The following is a 26,303-nucleotide window of genomic DNA, read 5'->3' as shown; positions in this document are numbered from 1 at the left end:
AAATCAAAGAACACCTGTTAATGTTGAGCACATGGAGAGTAGAAACAGGTGTAAAGGGCCAATTTGACCTAAATTTCTTGATAGGGAGTGAAAAGTGATAAGAAAGAAGATTGAAAGTGAAGTGAAAACAAATAAACTGTGGTTATCAGGATTGACACAGAAAGGCAACTGGGTCAAGGATGTAGGGTGATTTTTATTGTGACAGTTGTGAGGGAAAAGTTGGAATTTTTTTTTTTCCAAATTTGCAGATGGAGAGCATTAGCTGGAGTGGAGTTTTTATGGAAAAAAACACCTTTCTCTGTTTTACATATAGTACAGGAAAAGTAGAGATAGATCTGAGACAGAAGACTGAGAAAATGGTGTCAAAGATGTCTATACTGCAGCTCAGGGTGATTGGGTACCTGTGTGTTCTGTTGAATGAAGTCTAGGGAATCATTGGAGGAACATGGCTAAGAACTGTGTTACAGCCTTGTGGAACTTGAATTGACAGCTAGGCATTCGTAAGAGTCAACTGAAGATTGCCAGCATTTCAGTATCCTTAGCAGGAGATCAGGTCTAGTAAGATAAAACTGTCATCTGAGAGTGATGTCTGTTGAAATTTTTGTAGGTGACATTCTTCAACTGTAGAATGTGAGATAATAAGCGAGGAAAATGTTCTTGTAGGTTTATCCCTGTTTCTATCTCCTTGAGAAACTGCAGGGATGATTTGTCCTTTAAATAATACAGGAAGTATGGTTTGAAGAGGGAATGGATGAAAGAGAGATACCATGCTAAGAGAAATGTGTGCAAGTATTAGACAAGGATCTGTTGGACAACGAAGATTTGGGTAGAGTACTGATTCCAAGTCGTAGAAGGAGGTCATCTGTCAGCTGAGAAATGAAATTACAGTAGTTTTGAAGCCATCTCGGGAAATTTGCTGCAGCTTATTTGGTATGGAAAAGACCTGAAATATGATCAGATGCACCAGTTTGCGTGATGGTTTAAAATAAAAAAAAAAAAAAAAGCCAAACCAAAGTGAGAAGAAACAAAGAGTTCATGAAAGTTGGAATCAAACTGTTGGTTTGGTAGCAGGAGCCGTAGAGGGGTGTAACAGGTAATACCCATGTGTGTGGTGAGGAGGAAGAAGTGTAAGGTTTGGAGCTTGATCTGTGTTGTGGAAAAAAAGGCATGATTTAGAATCTCTGAGGTGATTTGCTCATGAGTGTTAGGCTGATCCTGTTGTGTGACATTGTGTTCACGTATTAAAAACTGTGAATTGAGAAATGATGAAAGAAATGCCACAATGGTTATGATCACAATTTTCCAAGATGGGTTTTATTCAGCTGTTCCGATTTAGAAATAAATTTAAAAAGAGAAATCAAATAATTTATCAGTTCTTTTGTGTCCTAATCTTTGGCTAAGGATATCTTTTTCGTGTAACTGGTTTACTTCAATGGGTATACTTCTGTATTTCATATGTATGCTTCACTTGCATTCCTCAGCAGTAGATTCCAGGCTCCATCAATGCTTATTTGTATTTTATCACTGTGTAATACTTCTGATTCTTACCCATTCCCATCAGAAACAGAGACAGGTATTAAACTGACTTGAAAATTTAATTAATATTGCAATATATCTATAGTTAAAATATTGAACGTTATTACAATGTTGAGTCTTCCTGCATATGTTTCAGGATATTTGTTTTGCAGCACAGTGTTTCAATTCCTTCAGTATTACTTAGACAACCTGTTGAAAATAAATCTTTACTTAATCGAGTTTCCTTGAGGAGTGTTATGCCAACAGTTAGCTGCAGCACCTTGCTTCCTCATTAGTGTGATACCTTTCCCTGGGCTGAAACTGTGACACCCAGCTTTGCAGAAGACAATACTGGTGCCCTCTTGAGCTGAGGGAGTCAAGTGATGGGCTTGAGGTACAGCAGACTTGGTCCTGGTGTTGCCAAGGGGACTGTGAGTTTATGTAGTGCTTGAGATGGGAATTTATGGAGAAGTGACTGAGATAAATAGGATAACACACACCTACAAGGCTTGTCTTTCTCTTTCAGTCTGTCTGCAGAAGCAGATGTAAAATCTTGAAGACATGAAACAAGTTTTCTGGGCTAGTGTTACTTTTACAGCAATAAAGAAATCAAAACCTGGAAACCATGTAAAATCACATGATGTTAAGATATTCTATATATTCTTTCATACAAGAAAACAGGTCTTCCACACAAATGATTATGAAGCAGTAAAGCCCAGGTCTCCTGATACTGTTAAGAGTTTCAGAAGTTTAGGTTTTGCTCTGAAACTGCTATCAAGTGCTGTGGGGAAGTTGTTTGGAATACTGGCACTAATAACTTTGTTAAACTGGTGTAGTTTATTTTAAATTACTTAATTGACTGACATATTGCACATTCTTTAACTGTGGAGGGAAAAAGAAAAGGGGGGGGGAGGGGAAGTGTTTTCTATTTCCCCTGTGGCTAGAAAAGCTAGGGGGTTTAAGTGGTGGTAAGGAAGACTTTAACTAGACTTTAAGAAACTTCCTCTTGCAACAGGAATCCTGGATTTCTGGGGTGGATGGCTTAGGAAAGTGGTGGAATTTCCATCATGAAAGGCTTTTCAGAACAGGTTAGACAGGCATCTCTGCAGAATAATGCAGGTATAGTTTATCCTGCCTGAGGCAGAGACTGCATTAGATGACCTCTTAAGGTTTCTTCTAAGCCTGTTGGTTTATGTTCGTATATGTGACTCTTTCTTCTTAAATATGAGGTCAAATTCCATTAGTTGACTTAACATCAGTTACTTGTTATATAACCACAGTCACTGAATATTGAGACTGTCTGAAATTTCTGTTGGAGGAACAATAATGTTTTGAGCTGTTTACAGTTGATGGTTACAGTCACTCTCATTATTATCTGTTGGCTGCATCCTGTAGCTTCCTCCAGCTTGTACTATAACTTTTACCTTGGCTTCCTTTATGCTGCTGTTGGAAAAACTCAGGGGTGAATGCTGGTATATTTTCAGTTCTGGTTGACTGCTTCTTGTGTTGAAATGTAGGTACTTGAAAACTTCAGGACACAGCATGCAAACTTGGCAGGCTGAGGGAGGGCAGAAGCCTGAACTGAAATAGCCTGGAGGACTGAGGAGAGCTTGAAGCCTGGGCTTTCTTGGAATTTGTCCTGTGTCTATTTCTAAAGTAGACAGACTGCTCTCATTCAGTATCTAGCTGTTACTAATGTCAGTCTTCAGTCTGGCTGATGTATGTGTCCCACAGATAAAAGTATTATGAATGTTTTTAATAGTTGCCTATGCAAATTGAAGCACAACTTTCATTTACCTGGAGAGTGCTCATTTAATGAAGAGCTGTTACTAGGTTCAGTATGTGACACCACATTTTATTTATGGGAAGGATCTGGAAGAACTTTCATTGCAGGCAAAGTTACTAATTTTATCATGTTCTTTAGGGACACTTACTGTTACGGTATTTTTTGCCTTCTAAACCGTAATGTTCTCTCTTTTCTATCTGCTGTTTACAGCACAGTATTGTGACTACAGATGGGAATTAGGGTGCAGAGAGAACATATAAAATTATTCATTTAATTTTAAGCAGGAGCTTAAGGTCAGATGTCTTTCAGAGTATTTAGTGCATTTTAGGAATACTTGTTTTTGAGTACATCCTGAAGCTTCTGGTTACTTTGCCAAAATGTGCATTTATTTTCAACATTTAAATGCTATCATTTCAAGCATCTAACACAGCTAAAACTTGTTCCTTTCTTGCCAACCTTATTTTCAGACAGAACTAAATTATTTCAAGACATGCTTTTATAAAAAAAAAAAAAATTGTCAATTCAATGTACTGTCAAAAATAAAGAACACAAAGAACTAAATCTTTGTCAAAGTTACAGGCGTCTGAAAAGAACTTTGGAATGTGGTAACCAATCCTAGGCATACATTTCCATTTACAGAGGGGAAAAAAATTATCATAATCTTACTTTTGTCTCTCTCTTTTTCAAAAAATATTCTGCTACTTTTCTTTTTATTTCTTTCAGATGATATTAACAGTGTTTCTGAGCAACAATGAACAGATTCTGACAGAAGTTCCAATTACACCAGAAACAACCTGTCGTGATGTAGTGGAGTTCTGCAAGGAGCCTGGAGAAGGAAGCTGCCATCTGGCTGAAGTATGGCGTGGAAATGGTAAGTAAAATGTTCACTGGAAATTGATTTTAATATGTGCACCAATTATAAAATATCCTGACTTCTCAATACTAATTATTTCAATTACATATTTTATTCTTCTTTTACTCTTCTATCTAGTAGACTTTGACACAAAAGATGGTAATCAAGTAACTGTAGAGATTAATGTAGAGATTCTTGATTCTTTTCTGTTTTCTTCCTCAGCATGAAGCATTTGATAAAATGGATGTGTAAGGCCTGTTAGTGTCCTGTATTTGTTTTTCTAATAGGGTGGAAAGTATTTAAATGACAGTAGGGAATCTCATGATGATTTGTTTGCAGTCAGTGGGTGCAGATCACCACCTGCGTTCTTTCCAGTCCTTTTTCCTCACTGCCAGCATGTGAACACTGGCTGAAATTTAAGAAAGAGTATATTTTTTTTTCCCTTCTGTGTCTTGAATAGCAGATGCTCTGCAGACACCATTGTGCCAGAATGGGACATAGTTAGTATCTCTTGCCCATTCATGAACATTTCCTCTCAAAGACATGGCAGCATCTCTTGGAGTGGGTTGTGGTGTCCATATCCATTTGTGTTGCAACTATTATTTCACAGAATAATGAGGCAGCAATTTTTTTAGGAATGTGTCAAAATCCATGCATGGTAGATTTTGTTTTTAAATGGATTCTTGTAGTTGCATGTAGTACAAACCTCCAGGTTATCATTTATCAATGTATGGATGTAAGTAGTATTGGTGGATGGGTGGGGATAACAGACATGTTCATAGAATCATACAATATGACCATGGAGGGGTTAGGGCTGGGAGGGACCTTACAGATCATCTAGTTCCAAACTCCCATTCTTGTCTCTTGGTTATTAAAGTGAGCCCTCTTTAATGTAATTTATTCTGTATAAAGACTGATGAGGTCATAACTTAAAATTTAAATACTTAAGTTTTGTATAGAGGTGTTTTGTTTTGATTGGGGCCTGTTTTGCCAGGCAGACACAACAGGCATTATTCACATGCCTTTGGAACTTTTACATAGTGGTAGTCCAGAATATTTTCCTCCTAGGAAAACTATGCCTCATCTTTTTCTAAATTGTTCTAAGACTTCGTAAAAGGAAAAGGTACCTGAAGAAGTTATTTCCTATCTGAGTGGAAACTCAGTTTAGGCAAGAGTGAACAGGGGGAAGGTTAAGAATTGTATGCCTGCAATTCTAGGAATACAAATTCAGTATACACTTAGTTCATTGTTCTTAAATGTAGGATGCTGTTAAAGAATCTGTGACCTCAGCTTCTTGACCCAAAGTGTAGTGTACATAGATTTCTCAGTGGAAAGACCTAGGCATGTATGATGAGTTTTCCTTCTGCTTCTTCTGAGAGCTAAAGTGAACTATTTCCACTGAAGTTTTTAAAAATAATTTTGCCTGGAGCAGAGATCTCATGTAGAAAACAAGAGTATGAACAGTTAAATGTGACAGTTACAACAACAAATTTTAAACTATGGTTCTGAGTGGGAAGTGTGAGGCAATTTGCAGTAAATTGCTGCATGTTGTGCCAGTGGAAAAAGCATATTTTATCTCTTCTGTTACACTGTCTCTGATCCCTTACCCTTATCCTCAAGTGATCTGCAAGTGTTCTTTCAGAGGACATTTTGGAAAGTAAAATTCAAAACAAAAGTTAATACAGCAAATCATGGGCTGAAAAAACAGATTTTGTCACACATTGTAAGCAGTCTTATGGTGCCAGTGTTTTCCTGGCAGTCTCTTCATGTGGCACAAATGACAAATTACACTTCTCTCCATAAGAGAGAGTCTACCTGGCCTCTTGTGAATGTGTTTAACTCCTCTGCTCTACAGGTAGCCAAAGCTTCTTTCAGGTAGACCACCTTAATAATGCATGTCTATTCAAATTCAAAGAATTGGGGCTTGTGGATTGTAATCCTATCATCAGGTACAAATAACAGTTTATATGCCCAATAGCCTTTCTAAACTGTACTGCTCTAACAAAATACTGTCTCTTTTAATAGTCTTACTGTTTTGAATGTGTATGTACAAGTAGATGATAAGCACTTCATTTTGTTTTTAGAGGATAAGAGACCAGTTTTCTTCCAGAAAAATGTTACTAAAATTCAAAAATTATGTAAGGTTTCTACAGTGGAGAGGAAGATTACAATACCTTAACTGTTGGAAAATATATTGGTTTGTTTATTATTGTAGCTTTTATCTCTCTGCTTTTGTGTGACAAATAAATAGTTCAGGTGCTGTTTGCCTTAGAGTCAAGAAACTGATTTTCCTCAGGGCTGCATGGCCTAATCATTTAATTTATTCACATTCAATTTTGATATTTCATTCTCTGTTCCCTCTTCTTCCCAGTTTCTTGAGATGAGCAGTAGTTGAAAAAGCCAATAGCATTTGTGCCTAATATATCAGTGTACTTTGTACCACCTTGTGCTGTGTCAGTTTGAAGCTTCCTCTTTTTGCAAGGATTTATCATGCTGTAACAGGAAACAAAACAAGAATGTTCTTCCTCATTCTCTTGTTATTGCAAATAGCAGTCAGTAAGGAGGGTCAAAGACAGGTGTGATGCCCGGAACTTGGAATGTTTCAAGAGAGAATTCATGTCAACCTTTTAAATCCACCCAGTACTGAATTACTTCATTCATTTATACCTGGAATGCCCTTCAGCATCTGGTCAGAACTGGTATTCCTCAGTGTGGTGGTAACATAGGTGGCAGTAGAGTGTGAAAGAAATAGTTTCTTAGTCTGAGTGTACTTCTGCAAGCCTGAGCAGGGAAAAATTCATTCCAGATATTGCAGCAAACCCCCTGTGGAGAAAATCCATTAGTTTTTATTCTAGTTTCATGTAGAGGAGGCATGAATGTGTTTATTTCACATAGCAGGGTCCTTGAAGTCAGGATAAAAACAGATTTTGAAGACTGAAACTTACTTTTAGGTAGTGGATTTGTAGCTCCACCAGAAGAATTTTGCAACTCTTTTTTTAAACATTGGTGCAGTATCTGTGTTTGAGATTTACAGGGTGTTTTGTTTTGGAATACTTAAAACTAACACATTCTCAAAACATTTACATAAAAGTAAAGGAGTATAGCTCATTTCTCAAAAATATTTTAAAATCTTGATCCACCTTAAAATGTATTTATCATGTTTTTCTGCTTGGTTATTCATGAAAACAAATTTTCTCTAGATCATTTTTGATGTGTTGCTAAAGTATAGGGATCCAGCCTTTTTATTATTACTCTGTACCCATTCTCCTATTTAACATTTTCTTAACACTCTTGGAATGCTCTCTCCCATTTAAATTTTTTTAAAAATTAAAGTTTGAAATACTTTTTAGAAACCAGTTACTGACAAATATTCTGAAGCTATAATAACTGGGAAAATTTTAACCGTAGCCTCTTTGTTCTGATTTGATTTGATTTGATTTTGGTTCTGAAACAACAGGAATTTTCAGAAAGTTATCTCTTGTACTATTATACTACAAATGGAAAATCATACTTTCTTCTCACGTTTCTTACAGGTTTAAAGAATTTAAACTGTAGGAAGGAATGGGGATTTCAATTCTCATCATGTTTTGTGTTAAGTGTTAATGTTCATTTTTTCTTCCTCTTTGTTTCCTGCATTTGTTTCATGTAGCCAGGTTGCACAGAGTGATTAGTGCTGCTCCATCTTTCTTTTCATTGTTTCAGTGATGTTGACGCTGCTGTTACTACTTTTACCTGTTTTCTGTCTACTTTAGGATAACTTCCCAAACTGGTTTTGTGAAAGAATGGCTAAACTAATAGAAAACATCTTTGCCATTTCTTTCCGTTGTCATTGTCTGAAAAATATTAGTCTTAATTATTGAAGATGCATTATGTAAATGACAGCTCTTACTTTGACTAGCTCCTGGGATCAGGGCCTTACTTTTCATGGGAGACCAGCTCAACAAGGAGTGAAGCTGCAGCTACTCTTCACCATTCCAGAATTAGCCCAGCCCTGTTATAGCTGGGTTTGCCTAGCAATTTTTCTGTTTGGGAGAAATTCCTGAAGATTCATATCTTGTTCCTAAAGTCTCTGAACTAAACCACTTAAATATTTTTCCATTCATTGATCTTTAGAAGACCCATGCTGCAATTTCAGTGGATATGCTTCAAAGCACTTGAAACCTTGCTTTACTTTAGGAGTTGAAAAACCTGAAAGTCATGGTTTTAAAATTCCTTTTCAAGAACTGAGTAGTAATAAGCCACTGACCTTATTCTTTGTGTTTAAACATTATTGAAAATCTTTCTGGGACACCACTTGAGCGAGGAACTGGAAGAAGTGAAGCAAATAATTTATTTTTAAAGTGGAGTTGTTGTGTTTTGGTTGGGGGGATGGGTTTTTGCGGGGAACAGGGTATTTTTTGTTTGGTGTTGGTTTTTATTTTAGTTTGTTTGTTTGGGTTTTTTAAAAGAAAGATAAGTAACCAATCACCTGATGACTGTAATTAGCTTGTGGTTTAAATGACAGTTCCCCACTGAAAGCAGCTGGATCTAACTGTGGCTATACTGTGTTAGTCACATACATATTTGACATGAGATATTTTAACAAAAGTTTATTGTATTAGGTGCAATGTGAAACAACTGGTAAAAATGTATTATGTTTTTAAGTACTGCAGTTAAGTATCCCAAAAGTACCAAGATGTGTACATCTTTGTAGTTCATAATGTATACAAACTTAGGTAAATTTCATTACATAAAGGTATATTTGTGATTTGGTTTTCCCAAGCCTTTCTCAAGATTTCTCTTATACATTTGAGTCATTTTGCTTCTCATATCAGATGAGTGAAGTATGAAATGGATAACAAACTTAGTGGTGCTTGTCTGGGTAAGAGAGAGTGTGGTTTGGGTTTTGGAGGCCAAAAGTATTTTGCTTTTAACAACAAAGTATAGTGTATGATATAATTTTATTCTGGTTAGAAGATGCATTTTGGTACCTTAGCTACTATCAGATCTAAAAACAGGGATTTCATTATCTTAATAAAATCATCTGGTAATAAATGCAAATGTAATTATGGAAGCAGTGAAAAACTTGTCTTCTTTAGCATATATTCATTTTGAAATGCTAAATATATAGTGGACAACCTCTTGCTAACAATATATTTGATTAATTTAGAAGAAATAATTACTCTATGCGCATGTTTTCTTGGGGAAAAGCAGAGAGACGGACTGTTGCATAGAACTTAGTTTTTATTTGTTCAAAGATTTGCCAGTAATTCCATATATACTGTAAGTTAATGTCTGGCAAAGTGTGTTAGAGTGGGAGTACCTGCTCAAGTTCTTAGGAGATGAAAGGTCAGTATAATGATAAGGCTTTTTGTCTGTATAGAAACCCAGATGTTCAAATTGAATGAAACATTTTAATAAAAGAACAAATTGCCCATCTGTTGGTGATGAGGAGCAAAGTTGCTATTTCCTGAACTAGGGTTCCTAAACACTGCTATGGATTTGCAAGCTGGTTCTGTAGTGCTGTGGAGCAGTGAGCTGTGTTACAGTAACAGGCCAGCTTTTAATACCCTACATCCCCTTGGTGCCCGTTTCTTAGACTTTGTGTAAGACAAAATACATTGGATAGATTAAATTGCTATATAAAGGGCTTTCTGACCATTAATAAGAGTTTTATATAACCCTGTTTGATTTTAAGGAGTTGTGATGAGGTTTTTTGGTCTTGCACTTCTAGAGCGCCCCATACCCTTTGATCACATGATGTATGAGCACCTACAGAAGTGGGGGCCCCGCAGGGAAGAGGTGAAATTTTTTCTTCGTCATGAAGAGTCACCAGCTGAAAGCAATGAACAGAGTAAGTACATGTATCCTGTAGCCTTGTTACTGAAACAGATTTAAAAGATTTCTGAAGTGAGTTTGTTCAATGAACTTCAGTGGTTATATCTAATACACCTTCTTTGTACCAAAGCCATTTTGAACCATTTGAGCCATTTGAACAGGGGCATCTTTTTTCTTGTTCTCCAGTTCGCTTATTTGGGATAATTTCTACCAGTCTGTTGAGTAATAACAAGATCTGACTGTATTCTCCTCAATTTGGATCCAAGAAAGTTGGTATATTTTAGAGACTTGGATGTAGTTTTTTCTTATTGAGAGAAAAGTCCCTGCATTTTGAGAGGGTAGAATGGTTCTTTTTGAACTGCTGTTATTTCAGTTGCACAGAGAAGGACTCAGTAAACTCCTTTGCCTCCTTTAAAAACTCAAATCTATTTTACAGAGATCACTGGCAGAGGTTTCAGTGCCTTTGCTTTCTCAGTACTTCATGTAGGCATATTAATAGTAGTGATAATTTGCATCTTGAAAAATTGCTGGTCTGCTTTGTTCTGTAGGAGAAGTGTTTATATGAAACAGTCCTCTATGAAGTGGGGTTTCTTAAAAGATTGGAATAAAAAAATACAAGCGTTTTAGTTTTTTGAACTTACTGGTTTAGACTGTACTTAATCTATGAGAAGAGTTTTGAGTCTGTGCATTATAGACTTAGTGGCTGTCAGACTGACTGAAGGACAGGAAAGGTGTCTCAGTGAGGTGTGTTTGTATGCCCAGATTATCCTGACTCATTCAACTGACTGCTTTTAACAACAGGATTTCAAGTCTTTGCTGAGTCCTTGTTGCTTTCAGCTGAGGCTTCTTTTCTTATTTTTAAATGGTTCCTGCTTGTTTTGAATGTAGAAGTAGCAGACCCAAAAATGTGTGAGGGAATTTTCTATTAATTGGGTACTTTGTAAAATAGTCTGTTATCCATTGGGCAATACAAATATAAAGTATGTTAAGAAATTTAAGATATGCTTAAAGCTAAGAATTTCAATTTACAATGAAAGCATTGCTTCTGAACCATGCATGCAAGGCTTTTTAATTCATCATTGGGCTATGGATGGAATTGTAGATTAAAGCTGTGTATAAGTTAGACACCAGAAAAGCTTCCTCTGCTGTGCTAACTTAAAATATATTTAGTTGAAGCTACTTCTCATGGACACAAAATATAAGTACATTGCCCTTTATGATATCTTTGCCTAAAGAAAAGTCAGGAAAACAGAGGTGCATTTCTGTACTTTTAATTGAGGGTTTCTGTGAAGTAAAAGCTTTATTTCTGCTGATTCACTGTTTACAAAAAGAAACTTTAGTAAAAAAGGGTTTGGAACTAGCAGAATAAAAATTCACAGGTAAAAGTTTGATGTGAATTCTTGAACAGAATTCTCAGAACATCTGAGAACAGACTTGACAGTAGAGCACATTAGTGTTGAAAACTGAACTTATTTACTAAGAGTAATGCTTTACTTTTAGGTGGACGTCAAGCCCAAAATCAAAGAAATGGCATAAATATACCTGTGGAGAAACGAACAGAGAATGGGGTATGTAATGAATCTTAAAGGTTTGGACCAACAGCACTCAAATACCTTGTGTTTTAAAAATTATTACTTTTCAAGGTGTGTTATTATGGGATCTGGGGAAAAATATATTGATTTTTGGTTTTGTTTTGATTTTGTTAGAAAGTGACTGGGACAACATGTCTTTTTCATAAACTACTCTGAATTTTCTGTCTAGAAAGAAATTACTAGATATGAGAAGTCCCGGAGTCTTAATTCGTGTTCTAATCTATTTTATTCATTCTATGTGAAATAAAAACAAGCTGCATTATTCTTCTGCACTTATATTGCCTGTCCACATATCTCCTCTTTGATTTATCTCACTAATACTGATCAGTGATATACCATTACATGTTGAAGTATGGGGATGTATCTATGAACTGGGGGCTTTTCAGCTGTTGGTAGAAGAGCTTGTATATCCCTCAGAGCCATCACTTTATACTGTTTTTATGCACTTGATTAATTTCTACACATGGATTTTTTTAAACTACTGTATTACTAGGTTTCTAGTTTAAAATACAAATTGTGTACCATAGGCAACCTGTGTTTCCTGGCTTGAATGTTTTTTTCTTTTATACATAAAACAAAGTATATCTCTTTCAAAATTAACATGACTTAAAAGCCTTCTACTCCTGGGCTGAAACTCTCCTTACTTTCTTCTCTCTTGTCTCATCTTCAATACTAATGAAGATTCTGCAAAGCATAGTCTGTTCTTGTTTGTTCAGGACCATTCTGCTGCCTTTACCAAGATACTCAGCTATAGTTAGCTATTTTTAAACATTTTAAAATTTCAATAGAAACGCTTGAACTCGCCAATTCATAATTATATTGTCTCAATGAAGCACTATCACTTTACAAATCTGCGTCTAGTTCTTTCTCAGAGTAAAACAATACTTAAAGTTTAAAAACAAATAATCAGTTTTTTCAAGCTGAGAATCTTGCAATTACAAACATATTCAACAGTTCTGTGCTTGTATATTGCCTGATAATTAACATCTAAAATTCACACACACTCCCATGAAGCGAACAGAGTTGTTCAGTCAGTTTGCAGCTCTTTGCAGCTTGTTTTGTGTATGGCATATGGACCTAGGGGAAGGAATTTTATTCCCTATTCAAAACAGTTAATCATGTATTGCTTTCTACGTTCCTTTTCTGTAGAGAACACTGGCTGGTATCCTCTGCTGCATGGATCCATTTATCCTGCTGCCATTGTCATATTGACAATGTAGTGAGATCATAGTGCTGGGAGAACATAACTCTTTCATGACCTCCCCTGATCTACTCTTCCATGTGGGTTGTAGCTCAGATGCTACATTTGAGATACAGTACCTTTGGAAATCAGGATTGGCATGTGCAGAATGCCTTACAGTCTCACTTGGCAGGGCTAAGCTTTATGATATCATAGCTCTGTATTGAACTGGTTTTCCTGTGAGTTTTTATGGGTAAAGCTCAGATGTGATAACTTGAATAAAACTTTTATCTTCATTCCATTCAAGACACTTTTCTTTTTTTTTAATCCCAAAAGTTGGCCACAAAATTAAAATTTTTTGGGGAACTGATCACTTTAAAAAGGACTTTTACCAGGTTTAGGAAATAAAGTGTATTAAGACTTATGAAAATAGAAGAAAGACTAAAACCTGAAGGCATTATAGTAATGTAAAAGTGTAGTGGATTTTATGCTAAAAATTATACAAATTAGGTTTCGGAAGTGTTTAAAACTAAGATTTTCAATTGTGCTAAGTTTTAAATCAGAGGGGGAGGGGGGTAAAAGAGGTGGCTTCAGGATCAAGGATTTAATCAGCTTACACTTACGTAATGCATTAGGCTTATTCATTGTTGCTGGCATGCTGAATGTTAGACTGGCCCTAAAATCAACACAAACCAATGGAACATTGAAGACAGCTTAGATCTTACCAAATACTCTGCATTCAGGTATATTTTTATTATGTGTACTGCTTTAAGGATGAAATAGTTGGTTTTTTTGCTTAATATTGGGTAGACCTGCAAGTGTGATGTGTAGAAGACTTTAAGATTAATGTTAGCTTTATTGATTGGACCAATAGTCTTGGAAAAAAAATATGGGTAAGCTATACAGTTAAATTTAGATGATTCTATTAATTGAGATTTTGTCATATGCAGTAAGTTTTTTTTGTTGTTGTTGTTGTTCTTTGAAATTATATGTGCTTGATCCGCAATTATTTAAATAATGGTTAGCCTAAAATCACATTATGTAAATGCTCAAATTTCATTAGATTATCTTTTAAGTTAAAAATAGAATAGTCAGTCTCTTCCAGCAGTAAAACATGTGTTGTTGTAAAAATACCTGTAAGTATTCATCTGGGAGCTTTGCGTTCTGCATAACAAAGTCTAAATGAAAAACTCTGTGAGGTTTTTTGAGTTGACAGGTGCTCTTATTCCAGAGGTGACCTTTTGGGGTTTCCTTTTTGTTCAGAACTTTATTTCTTAGAAGTGGAATTATGCTGTAGTTGGGACCTGATCTCTTTCTGCCAGTACACAAAGGTACAGATACGTGAAGATCAGACTTACATAACTAAACGTTTTCTTTTGCCAGGGAGATTGGACAGTGTCTCAGGAGGGATTCTCTTCTCTGAGAACAGCTGCCTCCTCCTTCTCTTCCTTTCTTTAGCTTGTGTCACTGAGCCAATTGGATCTGAACACAAGTTGTAACAAGGGGAATTCTAAATACATAGGGAAAAAATGTTTTATCATTGAGAGTTACAGACATTGGAACAGACTGTTCAGAGTCTGTGGAATTTTGATCTAGCTGAATAAAGTCCTGAGCAGTCTGAACTGTTCCAGTCAGGGCTTATTGAACCAGATAACTTCCAGAGGCTCCTTTCTACCTTAATCATTCTTTGATTCTGTGATTGGTGGCCATGAAACAGTGGTCATCCAGGTGCTGGGTCTTGTTTGCTTCCAGATGTCCTAGCATGATCCAAGCATCGTTCCGTAGTAGCAGCAGCAGTCTGTGAACAGTGAGGCAGAGCAAATATAGGTGAAACCACTGGGGGTCAGTGGCAGACAGGAGAGGGACTGGGGAGCCCCATGCTGGGTGAGCCCTCAATAGGAGATGCGGATCAGATACTGGTCTCCCAGAAAGAGCACTGACTGGATGATGACAGTTGTCCAGATGAAAAGGTAATCAGATAGCCCAGAAATTTCTTGGAGATGAGGAAACAGGAAAACAGATGTAGCTCAGGGGGAAAAAAAAAGGATGTGGTACAGAAACATGACAGAAATCAAATGTATTGGACTGAATAAAAGTAGATTAGTGTAATGAAAAGTCTGTATATGAAGAAATACTCATTTGCTCTAGTTGCTTATATAAAAATATTATTATTTAAATATAAATTATTTTTATACATAATATTTTACTTGGGGAGCATAAAATCTCAATTTGTGGTCTCTGGTGCCAATTTTTTAATCTTATTTTTGCTGTTTGTAAAATTGCTACCCTGATTTAGAGAGGATGATAGGAATAAGCCTTTTTCTTAATGGATGTTGACTGAAGCTTTTGCCAAAAAATGCAAAGTGGAACCTCATTTTATATCACTGCAAATTTTTCTTTTAATATTAGTAGAAAGAAAATTTGTGTGGGGGAAGAAAACTTGACCATCTTGTCAAACCAGGGACGCACTACTGCAGATTTCTTAGTATTGAAGCTGTGACCAGTAGATGAAGTTGTGTTAAAAGTTTTGTGCTGATTAAATAACAGAACTCATGCTCACTATTTCTGTTAAAGTGTCTTAAATCAGGCTTTTTTGGCAAAAATTATGACAGGTAGTCCAGCTATTTTAGTATCAGGAGACTCTTATACTGAGGGAAATCTTATGGAAGTGCCATTAACAGATGCATTAAAACTTCTACATACATGTATACACAAGGCAGTTTTTTGTAGCACTGATTTAATTTCAGGGGGTGTATGGTTGCTGGTGGAGGGTGGATACCCTCTGATGCAGTCTTGGTGTTCTGCTCCATCATGACAAGACTACACTGCTTTTGAGTGCCTGTGGTGTGACTTGTCCCATTCTGTGCTTAGAGATTAGATAGATTTTCAAGTGGTGCCAAAATCCCTGAATAAAATTATGTATTGTTCATTAGTTTTAACCATTTCATCCATACAAGTGTGACCTGATAAAAAGGCATTAAATATCTAATATACATGTTGTTATGGGGTGGAGGGGGGCATTTACAAGTATTCTTGCACGTACAAAATAATAAAAGTTTCCTTAGCCTGTCAGGTGAAGATACGACAAAATCTAATTGTGAGGAAAAAGACAAACAAGCCACATTTTTAACAGAAGCAATAAAATCGGATGTGAAATACATTATATGTACTTGCTTTAAGTTTCTCATTTGAACTATTGAAGGATAAAGAGCTTAGTGTGGGTAGAAATTGTTCTTCAAAGCTGAGCTGCAAATTCAATTTAATATAAGCTTTTAAGTATTAAGCACTCTGTTTATAACATTTAACAGTGTGCTTGGAAGGGGCTGCCATTCACAATAGACAGGTTTTAAACAAATTTGTTTAAAATGAACAGAAAACTATGTCACTCTTGAAATTTAGATTCCGGGGTCTCATAGCAAAGTCAAAGCAAATAATTCCATTAAAATATGATTTTAAACAATATAGGCACAAACAATTCTAACAGTTTACAGAATTTTTTTTTTTCTGAAGAAATAATCATGTAAGCTTCCTCCTGGAAACTTTTTGACCTTCTAATAAAAGGGTAATTAAATCAGATTCAAGTTTTCCCAGTTTTGTACTGCAACTTTTTCTGTTGCCTTTCTTAAAAAGACAGAAATTTGTCTGCTACTCCTGCTGTCAGAGATGTTCCCTTGTCTAAGGTATAGATTCTGAAAATTGTTTACCTGTCAGAGGGCGGTGCCTTGTCCTACCGCAGCTGTTTGCACCATCAAATTCCTAGTTCAGTTCCTAGGTCAAAGTTAATAGAGTTTGGATTCTCTACAGTCTAATAGAATTCTTTAAGTCTCTCAGAAGCATTTTCCAGGCAGCTGGCAGTATGTTGTTCTTCCAAAAAAAAAAAATAGAAAAACTAATCCAACTAAAGGAGTTAAAGGAAAAAAAAATAAATTAGGAAGCAGGGGAAAAAAAATCTAAAGCTAATTTTAATGCATACAAATAGCTTTTGAATTCTTGCTGGACTAGGCATCCGAGTCTCTTCAAACCTCAGTAAAGAATAGTTATGTAGGGGAGCATCTCTACAAAACTAATAATTGTGTGATCCCATAGAAAGAATTTCTGTTAAACTGTAGGGAATTCAAATGCTTTTGACCTCATACCTCCCTCTGAGGCTTTTTTAAAATCTTTTAGGCAGAACTACATCTTTCTTGGATTTGGAACGTCATTTGGCTTGTCCCATGCAATCTCAAGTACATTTCAGTCCATAATGGACAAAGTTACTATATGTTTAGATTTTATGGGCATAATTTCATAAGTTTCATTGCACTTACTCTGGGATTATTTTCCTGTTACAATTTTGATTGTGTTAACATTAGTTTATGACTAATACTCACTTTTAACAGTTGACTTAGTTTGACTTGAGGAATCTAGGAATTATTTGATTTGTTGGGACCAGGGAGCATTCTTGGAACCTACTTGGAACATTATGAAAGGACCGTTTTCCTCCATGTCTTCTACATGTAATTTTTAACCTCTGTCACTGTAGATACCAGATATCTAGATGGCCCTGGATGTGAGACTCACAGTATGTATATGTATTGTACTATACAGACATTTACACACACTTACTTGCAGTGTATGGATTTTGTAGTTCTGCTGCTCCTCTGAGCATCAGAGAGTTCTGTCCAGCAAGTTACAGGAACTGAATATGTAGTTTTCTAGTTCATAACAACCAACAGATGTGTTCCTATTTTGCGGAGGAGAAAATACCTAAACTGCACTACTTAGTGAATCTCTGCCTCTAGTTCCTGTTGTTACAGGCCTATCTTTGTTTTTCCTCACTCATGGTTTTGCAGTTTTACAGCAGTACTTAGTTGCAGATGTCCATGGGAGAGAGAGAAATCCGTCTGTTGGTTTAATCTGTAACTATGGTATTTATTTTCCTGTGTTTGTGTTGTGGGCATGGAGCAATACAATTCACTTCCCCCTGGATTTTTCAATAAATGAAGCATGTGAAGAATTGCTTCCAGTTGTCACTGCACATAGAGATTCTGAGCTGCTTGGCTTTTATATAACATTAGAACAATTTAGAATAAGTGTTTCAGCTGATGTGTTACATTATACACGTTAACTCAATGTAAACATTACTTAAAGACTTGTTATTTTTCTGAAGTCTTGCTGTGCAGCCCTTACACTGGCACTGGACACTTCAATGCCCTTTGTTACAGCTATATCCTTTTGCAGTCTCATTAGTATAATTTTTAGTTAAACCAAATATTTTAGTATCAAGTTATTTAAAGGAATTAGGACTTGTCCTTTCCTTTATTTCTGTAGATCTTTATAGGAGGCTGGTTATGAAATTCACTGCATGGTTCTGAGAGCTTAAATGTGAAAGTTTGAGAGTTTGGATTGTTGCTCTGTCTCTGAACAACTTTCAATTCAGAGCAGGAGACTCTACTGGTCCATGCAAGGCCAGCTATTCAGTTTCAGTCGACATTTAGAGTTCTGTCTTTTATGTAGCTGTGTCATTTTCAGATCAGTGTTTTCTGTCATCTTTTCCATGGTCTCTGTGGTGTTTCTCATGCAGTGCTGCTGTGGCCTCCTTTCTCTGACACACCTTCCCATGTTCACTGACTTGTTCATTTAGTTTCCTGTCCATCTTGCCTCTGGACACCAGGCATGCTTATTTCCCACCTGCTTGGTTTTCCCAGGCAAGTGAACCTTTCCATTTCTCTGTTGTTTCTGCAGCTACCTCCAGTTCTAATTGTTGTTAAGTTTGTTCCCCCTGCAGTCTTCCTCGGATCAAAGCCGAGAAAAATGAAAGTCCCTCTGGCTAATTTAGGAGCAAGGGAGTTAAACTTGTTCTTCTGCTCATATTCCTAGTGGATGATCTTACTCTACAGCTCATACCTTTACTTGCTTGCTAAAAATAAGCCTGTTCTTTATTCAGCTGTAACAGTCGCTGTATCGTGCTTGGACATAGAGTTCTTCAGTGTTATGGAGACCCATTTGGCTGGATCTCTTGTATAAGTGCACTGAATCATGCTTGAATTACTTTCTTGAAAGAAGGAAGAGAGGGTGAACTTGCCTGTCATTCGTGAGTTTGACAAGGTAAATTGCAGCTTTTGATGTTTTGGGGGTTTATCTTCTACAGTATCTTGATTTGTAGATAAATAAGAAATTGTTAATGGTGTTTAGTATTTTCTGTAATGTTTAATATTTAAAAATCCTCACATGTAGGTTTTGGCTCGTTCCCGTCTTCTCTGGCTTGCAGATTCTTGATTTATGCTATTGCACACATGCTTTAGCTCTGTTGCTGGCTCATATATTCATCTCGTTGCATGCAAGATTTAAGAAAAAGCTGAATTACGTAGGGAAAACCAAGTAGCAAACACTGGAAAGGTTATTTGCATAAGATTGTGGTATCTCTTCTGACTCTACTGTTTGCCTTTTATCTTAGGCAGTCTCTGCTTATAAAGAAACTCTTTGTTAAGTTTCAGGTGCTATGGTTTGCTGTCACTTTAAACAGTAAAACTGCATTCAAAAATCAATTATTTCTGTGATCTCTTCAGTGTTCAGTTTTGGCCCGGCATTGGTAATGCTACAAAAATACAAAGGAACAAATAACGCCTGTGTTTTTAAAGCTAAATTTTCTATAGTCTTACATTTTCAGTTTAACCTGATTACTGTGAAAGAGCTGTGTATTGCTCAACATTTTCCATTGAATATGAAAAGTGCAATGAATCAAGCTGATTATAGTTGACAGCTGGCTTGATCTTGCTGTGATTAGGTCTTTTACTGCTGGCAAAATCCACTAGCCTTTTCCGTTAGCTGATTGCTGATGAATGCAGAGAGACAGCTTTTCATATCGATAAAGAGGTTGGGGAAACCTGGATCCCATATGGAGTAAGATTAAAAGCATCCTACCTACATTGATTGAACTGAGCCAAAAAGCCATGCAGGAACTCGTAAGATGTGCAGGCTTGTTGTTTTGGCTTGTTCACAACAAACTGTTAAACCAGTAGTGCAGAGAGAAAATAGCAGAAAGATGGAGCTGAAGCACGTTGAAGCATCGGAGATGTTTACAGCTGATGGGCAGTGCTGTGAAATAAAGATGTGCTCTCTTGCAATTAGATGGGAAAATAGTGAACAGGTAACAAATTACTTTTCAAAATTTGTTTGATTTGCACTTTGATGGGCATGTTATTTAAGTGCTGTGTAGCTTTTGCACTTTAATTTAAATGCTTGTGGGTTTAGTTGCCACGATCAGAATGCAGACCAACTCGGGTTTTGTAACACCTTATCTCTGAATTTAAATTCTTAATCAGATTTTCTTATGTGTATTTGCTATCTTTCTTGCATTTTAAGACTTTATCAAAAGCTCATTACTTCAAAATGTCGTGGTCAACTTTTGCTTTCAAGAGTTTGGTTTTATGGGAAGTACAAGTTGTACGCTAAGATCACAAGACACCTTTCAGTTACAGGATACTTATTTCCAGTGCTTTTGTGTTTTAGAAGTGTTCTTTTATACTGTTCTCGTATGAACAGTATTGCATCACAGAAAAACTTTTGTATTGAAATGATTAAGTGCAGAATAAACTCAGAATTGATGCTGAACATATTATTCAGACTAATGATAAATGCATCTTAAGCATCCTTAGCAATCCTATCAGAATAAGCTGTTGCTCTTAGCAAAGACCCAGAAAAATACAGTTCCAAGACCATTTCTAAAGGATCTGGACAGTGTGTTTTCAATGTATATTCTAACTTGTCTATGACTCAAAATCACTATGAGTAAAAGGATTGGTGTTTTAAAAAGGTCTGAGATTTTGTGCACAACTGATACTTCAACAAGAATGCATAATCTCTCTTAAGATGCTTTATTTTAGGAGTATGTAGGTTGATGTTTTAATTACAGTTGGCTGCTGGGTATTTTAGCCACACTGAAATGAATATAAACATGCTTAAGATTTCTGTGGCTGTTTAAAAGTGGCTGCAAGGACAAGGAAGAAAGTAGTGCTTTAAATAAACAAGTTTCAGATGCTACTTAAATTACTAGAAGTAATTTATAAACAGTCTATTTCAGACGTAGCAGATGTTCAGTATATGCTGATATCAATTTCTAATTTTGAAAATCTATTCTAACATTATTTTCATTTTTATTAAGTTCTGCCTTTTCTTAGCTGTTCTGCTTAAAATAGACAGCAGCCTCACTAAGAAAGTAATATGGGAAAACAAGAAATCTGGAGTCTGTAGCTTATACTGAGTAGACTTTAAACATTTGATTATGGAGTGACTCATAAGCATCACCAAATTGGAGGAATTACTAACAAGATAGTATAGATTAATAAAAAATCTTAACCTCTCTCAACTATAGATAATGTGACATTTTTCAGCAAACTGTGATGCAGTTGAAGCAACTTCATTTTAAGAAACTGTTAGTGTATTTATTTGCATGATACAATTATATTTTATAATAGCATTTTGGAGAAAAATTACGTGATTCTCTTTGTGATTTTAATTGCAGGATTATTTAATTATCATTAGATAGCACACACTAGGTAGATTTTTTTTTTTTTTAATTCCCAATATTCTGGGCATATTTTCTGGGTTTAATTAGCTGTTTCATTTCCATTAAGCTAAAAAAGGCACGTGCTATTGTCATTGGATTCTTTAAAATGGATTTCTGCTATCGGCATGTTTCTGACCCAATTAAAAAAAATGCAAGGCTGAGCTGTGGATAAAACCACTAAACTGGAAATAATTTCATCCCTGTCGACATCAGCAAAAACTCTATTTTAGTTTAAATAAAACCAGATTATTTTGTCTTTTTATAGTATTACACATGAGTTTAGACAATGGATTTTCAAGTTGTTTGTTGTGTGTGTCACTAAGATCAGGTTTTGTGGAAAATGTGGTCAAAAATCTATTAAAATCCTTGCATTTGATGATATATAGGGTCAATATATTTCAGAAATGTACAGAGTCTGAATCACTAACCTTCAGCAGATGTTCCATGTCCTCCTATAGACCTGAGGGAGCACAAGGAGGCCACATACTTTTCATATGAGACCTATATGATGCAGGAATGACATAATAAACTCAGATACCTTCCATCTGTTTGCCTTATCCCAGCTGTTGTGCCAAGGTACCCAAGGTGTATGTTGGATATTCTTACCAGGAACCCTTAAAGCTTTGTTGCCAAGTGGGCTTTTTAGAGCATCCCCCACACTTTGTTACTTTGAATGAGGTTTAAGGCAACGATGGAACGCATCTGGGCATCTGCTGCTTATGTCCAAGTTGGTACTGGAGAATTAGTAAGTCTTTTGGTAGTTTCAGCAGGCAAAGCAAGCTGTTCCTTTTTTTCCTGCTCTGGCAGTTTGGAGTTATTCAGCCAGAGTTGCTGTTCTTTTGCTGTAAATGCTGCACAGGGGAGGAAATGTGGGAATGGCCCACAGCTCCCTGGGTTGGGGAGGCTGAGAATTATCAGAGCACTGATCCCAGCCTGGAATTTACTAACTGGAGAGCACTCCAACCTACCCCTTTTTATTTTATACTTGTCATTCTGCTTCATTCTGGGGAAAGGCTCATTTATGTAATACACTTTATTCCCATTTTGCCCACATGCTCATATACCTAGTTCCAGTTCTGCCAGTTCTGTTTGTCATGTAGCTCTGTAGATTTCTGGGGTTTGACAGCTCTGCAAAGGTAAATCCCTAGTCTGAAAGTAAGTTTTGTATTCCCTCCTGTGTCCTAGGAAGTAAGAACAACTTGAAACTGCTGGGGATTATGGAAAGCTGAGTCTTTCATTATGTGCTGTAAAACCTAAGTATTTATTCTGCATTTACATGTAGCTATTTAAGCCCTCTCAGGAGCAGCTTGCAGTATCTTTCTCGTCTCTGCTGTCCTCTCTTATTAGGACGGTGAAGATATTTTCTTTTTGCCATGGCAAAATTGTATGTCTCCTTAATGAAGCCCACATGGGGGATGTAAATTCTTTCATGAGCTCAAAGTTGTTGCTTCTTGGAATTCTTCTGTCTTGCAGTTTCTGCCTGTAATAGTACTGTGGTTTTGGTTTGGTTATGGCTGTGCATCCCCACCCCCTCAGCCTTTGATATGTTAGTGTTGTCCCCATTTGGTAAAAAGTGCTTCTTTCACGTTTTTTCTCCTTGAGGATATAGTTACATTTACTATTACAAGAAGGAAGGTGCGGAGGACTTCACCAAAGGATTGTCCTTTTGGTTTGGTTTTGTTTGGGTTTTTTGGTTTGGGTTTTTTTTTGTTGTTTTGGTGGTCTGTTGTTGTTTTGTTTGTGGTTTTTTTGTTTGTTTTTTTGGGGGTTTTTGGTTTTGTTTGGATTTTTTTGGGGTTTGTTTGTTTGTTGGGTTTTTTGGGGGGTTTGGTGGTTTTTTGCTATAAAGGTCATTTGGCCGAAATCTTCCCTTATCTGTACAACAGTTTTAGAGTGGAAGCCTGTGTAAAGAATAAACAGTGGAGCTGGGCTGCAGGTGGGGTATCTGCTGCATTATCTTCAGTAGTTGCTCTTTACTGGCATTTTAATAAATTAATAGATGGCTGAAAGTAGTGCAATACAAGCAAAAACTTTGTTTCACCATTTTGATGGCCAAAGCCAGAACCAGCTCTTCTGGGCTCCACAGGAGAAGCTAAGGCCCAGACTTTTTTAACTCTGTGTTCTGGTTGTTCACGTTTTAAGTGACATTGACCTTGGCAATTGGTGGTTTAACCTCAGATTAATTTCTGACTGTGACAAGAAAGGAACAGAGTGGTGAAACAAAGTGCAAGAAGTACTAAATGAGGGTGAAAGGACAGAGGTGACAGGGGTGAATGATAGGAAGAGGACTAGAAAATATGTGAGCGTTCATAGTACATGATTGAGTGCACAGGAATATGTGCAGGAGAAGGTGGAGCTTGGCCAGTTTCAGGAAGCTTGAGTTACTTGAACTGGTGGTTCCTCGTGCAGGGTTTTGGGAAGGGAACATCAGAAGATTTGTGTGGGAGATGGGTGTGAACTAAAAAGAAGGAAGAAATAGATAAGGGACGTTAATGACATGGTGGTTCTTGCAAACCTAGAAAAAGATCTGGAGAGATATTATGCAGGAAGTGATTAGTAAGTTCTTGTACTGCTCTGCTTTTCTTTTCCAATTAGTTGGTTACATTATGCTTTACACTGGCTGTTTGAGTGGCTGGCTGTTGTTTAACCACCAGAAAGCATGACACCTCCAGGCCTTATGGTGGCCTGTAAAGCTTTTGAATATTTGGTTTTTCCTTTAAAGCTCTTTGGAAATCATAACAGTCTCTGGTGTGGATTTAGGGTATGTTTCATTATTATTTTTAAAGTAACTATTCTTACTAGTGCAAATTTAGAAAATTATCAAAAAGTATCTTCATGGGTTAAGCATGGAGTCAAAAAAAAATGCATAAAATCAGACCACATCCCAGATGTCATCTTTTAAAAAATAATCTATTCAAAAGATTGGCCTCATGGGGTTTTTATTTTAATATTGACATAATTAGATTCCTCTTAAAAGAGAGCTTTCTGTAGGGAGTAAAGGCAAAAAACCACTGGAGTCTGCCCTTACTGCTTCCATCCCTTGACTACAGTACATCCTGCTTGTCAGAGAAAAATTTTGAGTTCAGGTGCAATTTTTCATTTATTTTGTGAGTTGCCAATGAGTAAGCCATTTGTAATAGCCCAGAAGTATGTAGAGTGAGGAGACTGTGATATTAAAGAGCGCAGAAAGGAGGGAGGAATAAGAAAAAAAATGTTCAGAGTGACAAGAATTAATATGTAGAAATAAATATTAAAGGATGTAAGTTTCCTTAATTAAATGCCTATGGTATGATTTGTTTTGAGGCTGCTTGTAAACTGGTTCCCAAACTATTTAATTACTACTGTACTATTCATCTCACCTGTCTCAAAAATATTAATCATCAAATGGTAAAATATTAGCTTGGAGGGTGATGTCAGAAGCTGAAACTTGAGTTCATTACAAATTCAATCTTTCATCGTGCTCTTTAAGAGGTGCATGTTAAATAACATAAATATAATTTTTGTAAGATCCCAGTCAATATTAGGAAATTGGTGAATATAGGTGTAAATTATTCTTGCCTATGTGAGACATACATAATACTTCCTCAGTGCCTAATAATGCAGTGTTTGCTCTGTGGCAATTCATTTAGGAGTTCATCCCTGTGTAAATGCTGCTGTGAATCAATGAAAAGAAATTTACAATTCAGCAAAACTGTCTGCTTTGATGTATCACCATGTAGCAAATGAATTTGTGGAATCTGGAGGAGTAGGTATTTGTAGTGGCTTTTTAGTACCTCCTTCAGAAGTCGGTTCTGTAGGAGGTCTGGTTCCTTTGCTGCAGGAGAAAGGAGGAGGTCTGGACCTTAAATGTGATAGGCTTGTGTTTGTTATGAGAGGTGAGTGTCTTGACTTTGTGGATGGAGTTGTTAATAAGTACTAGGAACAGCACAAACTTAAGAATCTGAGAGACCAACAACCTCATTAAAGAACTGAAAATGCAGTGCTGTCTTTGCCTGGCATAGCCTGAGGTTCTGGAGTAGCACTGAGACAGGCTTTTTTTCTATGGTGGTGTTTGCATACAGATTATTACAAGCAGCCTCAACTAATATGAAGCGCTCTAAACTAATTGATTTAACTAGACCTCGACAAGAGAAGGATGCAGTGTTTTTCATGCTGTTTCAAAAATGAAGCTATGCTGATTTGGAGACCTGAAACCAGCAACATCTGTATGAAAATAATTGATTTAATGTTGAAGAGGACTTCTGTTTGCTCTGATTGCTGCTTTGCTATGTGGATGAAAAGGAGAAAACTGCGAGTGAAGTTACAGGTTCAATGCTGTTTTTCCTCAGCTGTCTATTTTTTCTTCCCCTAAGTATAGTGTAGCTCATGAAGTGAAAGCTATACATATTGATATTCAGGGAGGTGAACATTAAAAGATTTCTCCTAGGGTGTTTATATTTAAATGGTTAATTATCACTGTTTCCCATGTTCTTGTGCTTTGCCTTTTATAAAAACTTTTTAGACATTAGACTTTCTAAATTGAACACTTTGCAGTAGTTAATAGCTTCTTCAAGGAAATGCTAATATTTGCATTAATCATATAATTAATCTTCTATATTTTACATGATACAAAATAATACAGTACTTTTGCTAGTCATTATTTGAGAGACTTAAAATATGTCTGCTTAGAGCAGTAAAAACTCTGAGCTCTTGGATTAAACTGGGTTGTGTTTTTGTTGCTTTTTTGTTTTTGTTTGTTAGTTTCTCGTGCATTTACAAACTAGTTTCTTATAGTCATTGTGCATTCCAGGTTATATTATCCGTTTAGAAAGCCTTCAATTTTCATGCAATGAAATGGCTTTTTTCTTTGAAATGCTCACAGTCCCTATACAGTTACCACTTTTTGAGTCTGGATATATTTTTAACAATATTACTTAGTGGAATAAAACCTCTCTTTGTTTTTTTGGACAGTGTTATACTCAAAATTTCTACTGGAAATACAATAGGCTATCAATGTTTTTAACTTCAACTGG

General features: G+C 36.3%; 1 protein-coding gene across 1 annotated transcript in view; it reads left to right on the top strand.

The window, feature by feature from the left end:
• The first annotated feature begins 4,024 nt into the window (after nt 1-4,024).
• Nucleotides 4,025-26,303, top strand: part of PPP1R13B (protein phosphatase 1 regulatory subunit 13B) — a 43,128-nt gene continuing 20,849 nt past the window's right edge. Inside the window, exons 1-3 of the mRNA XM_062495690.1 lie at nt 4,025-4,172; nt 9,868-9,987; nt 11,472-11,539. Of these exons, the coding sequence (XP_062351674.1) occupies nt 4,025-4,172; nt 9,868-9,987; nt 11,472-11,539 (336 nt within the window). The remainder of the gene's footprint in view (nt 4,173-9,867; nt 9,988-11,471; nt 11,540-26,303) is intronic.

This window comes from Cinclus cinclus, chromosome 6 (assembly GCF_963662255.1).
Source record: "Cinclus cinclus chromosome 6, bCinCin1.1, whole genome shotgun sequence".
Lineage (NCBI taxonomy): Eukaryota > Metazoa > Chordata > Aves > Passeriformes > Cinclidae > Cinclus > Cinclus cinclus.
Note: the sequence above shows the minus strand (reverse complement) of the source record. Positions and strands in the feature narration are given on the sequence as shown.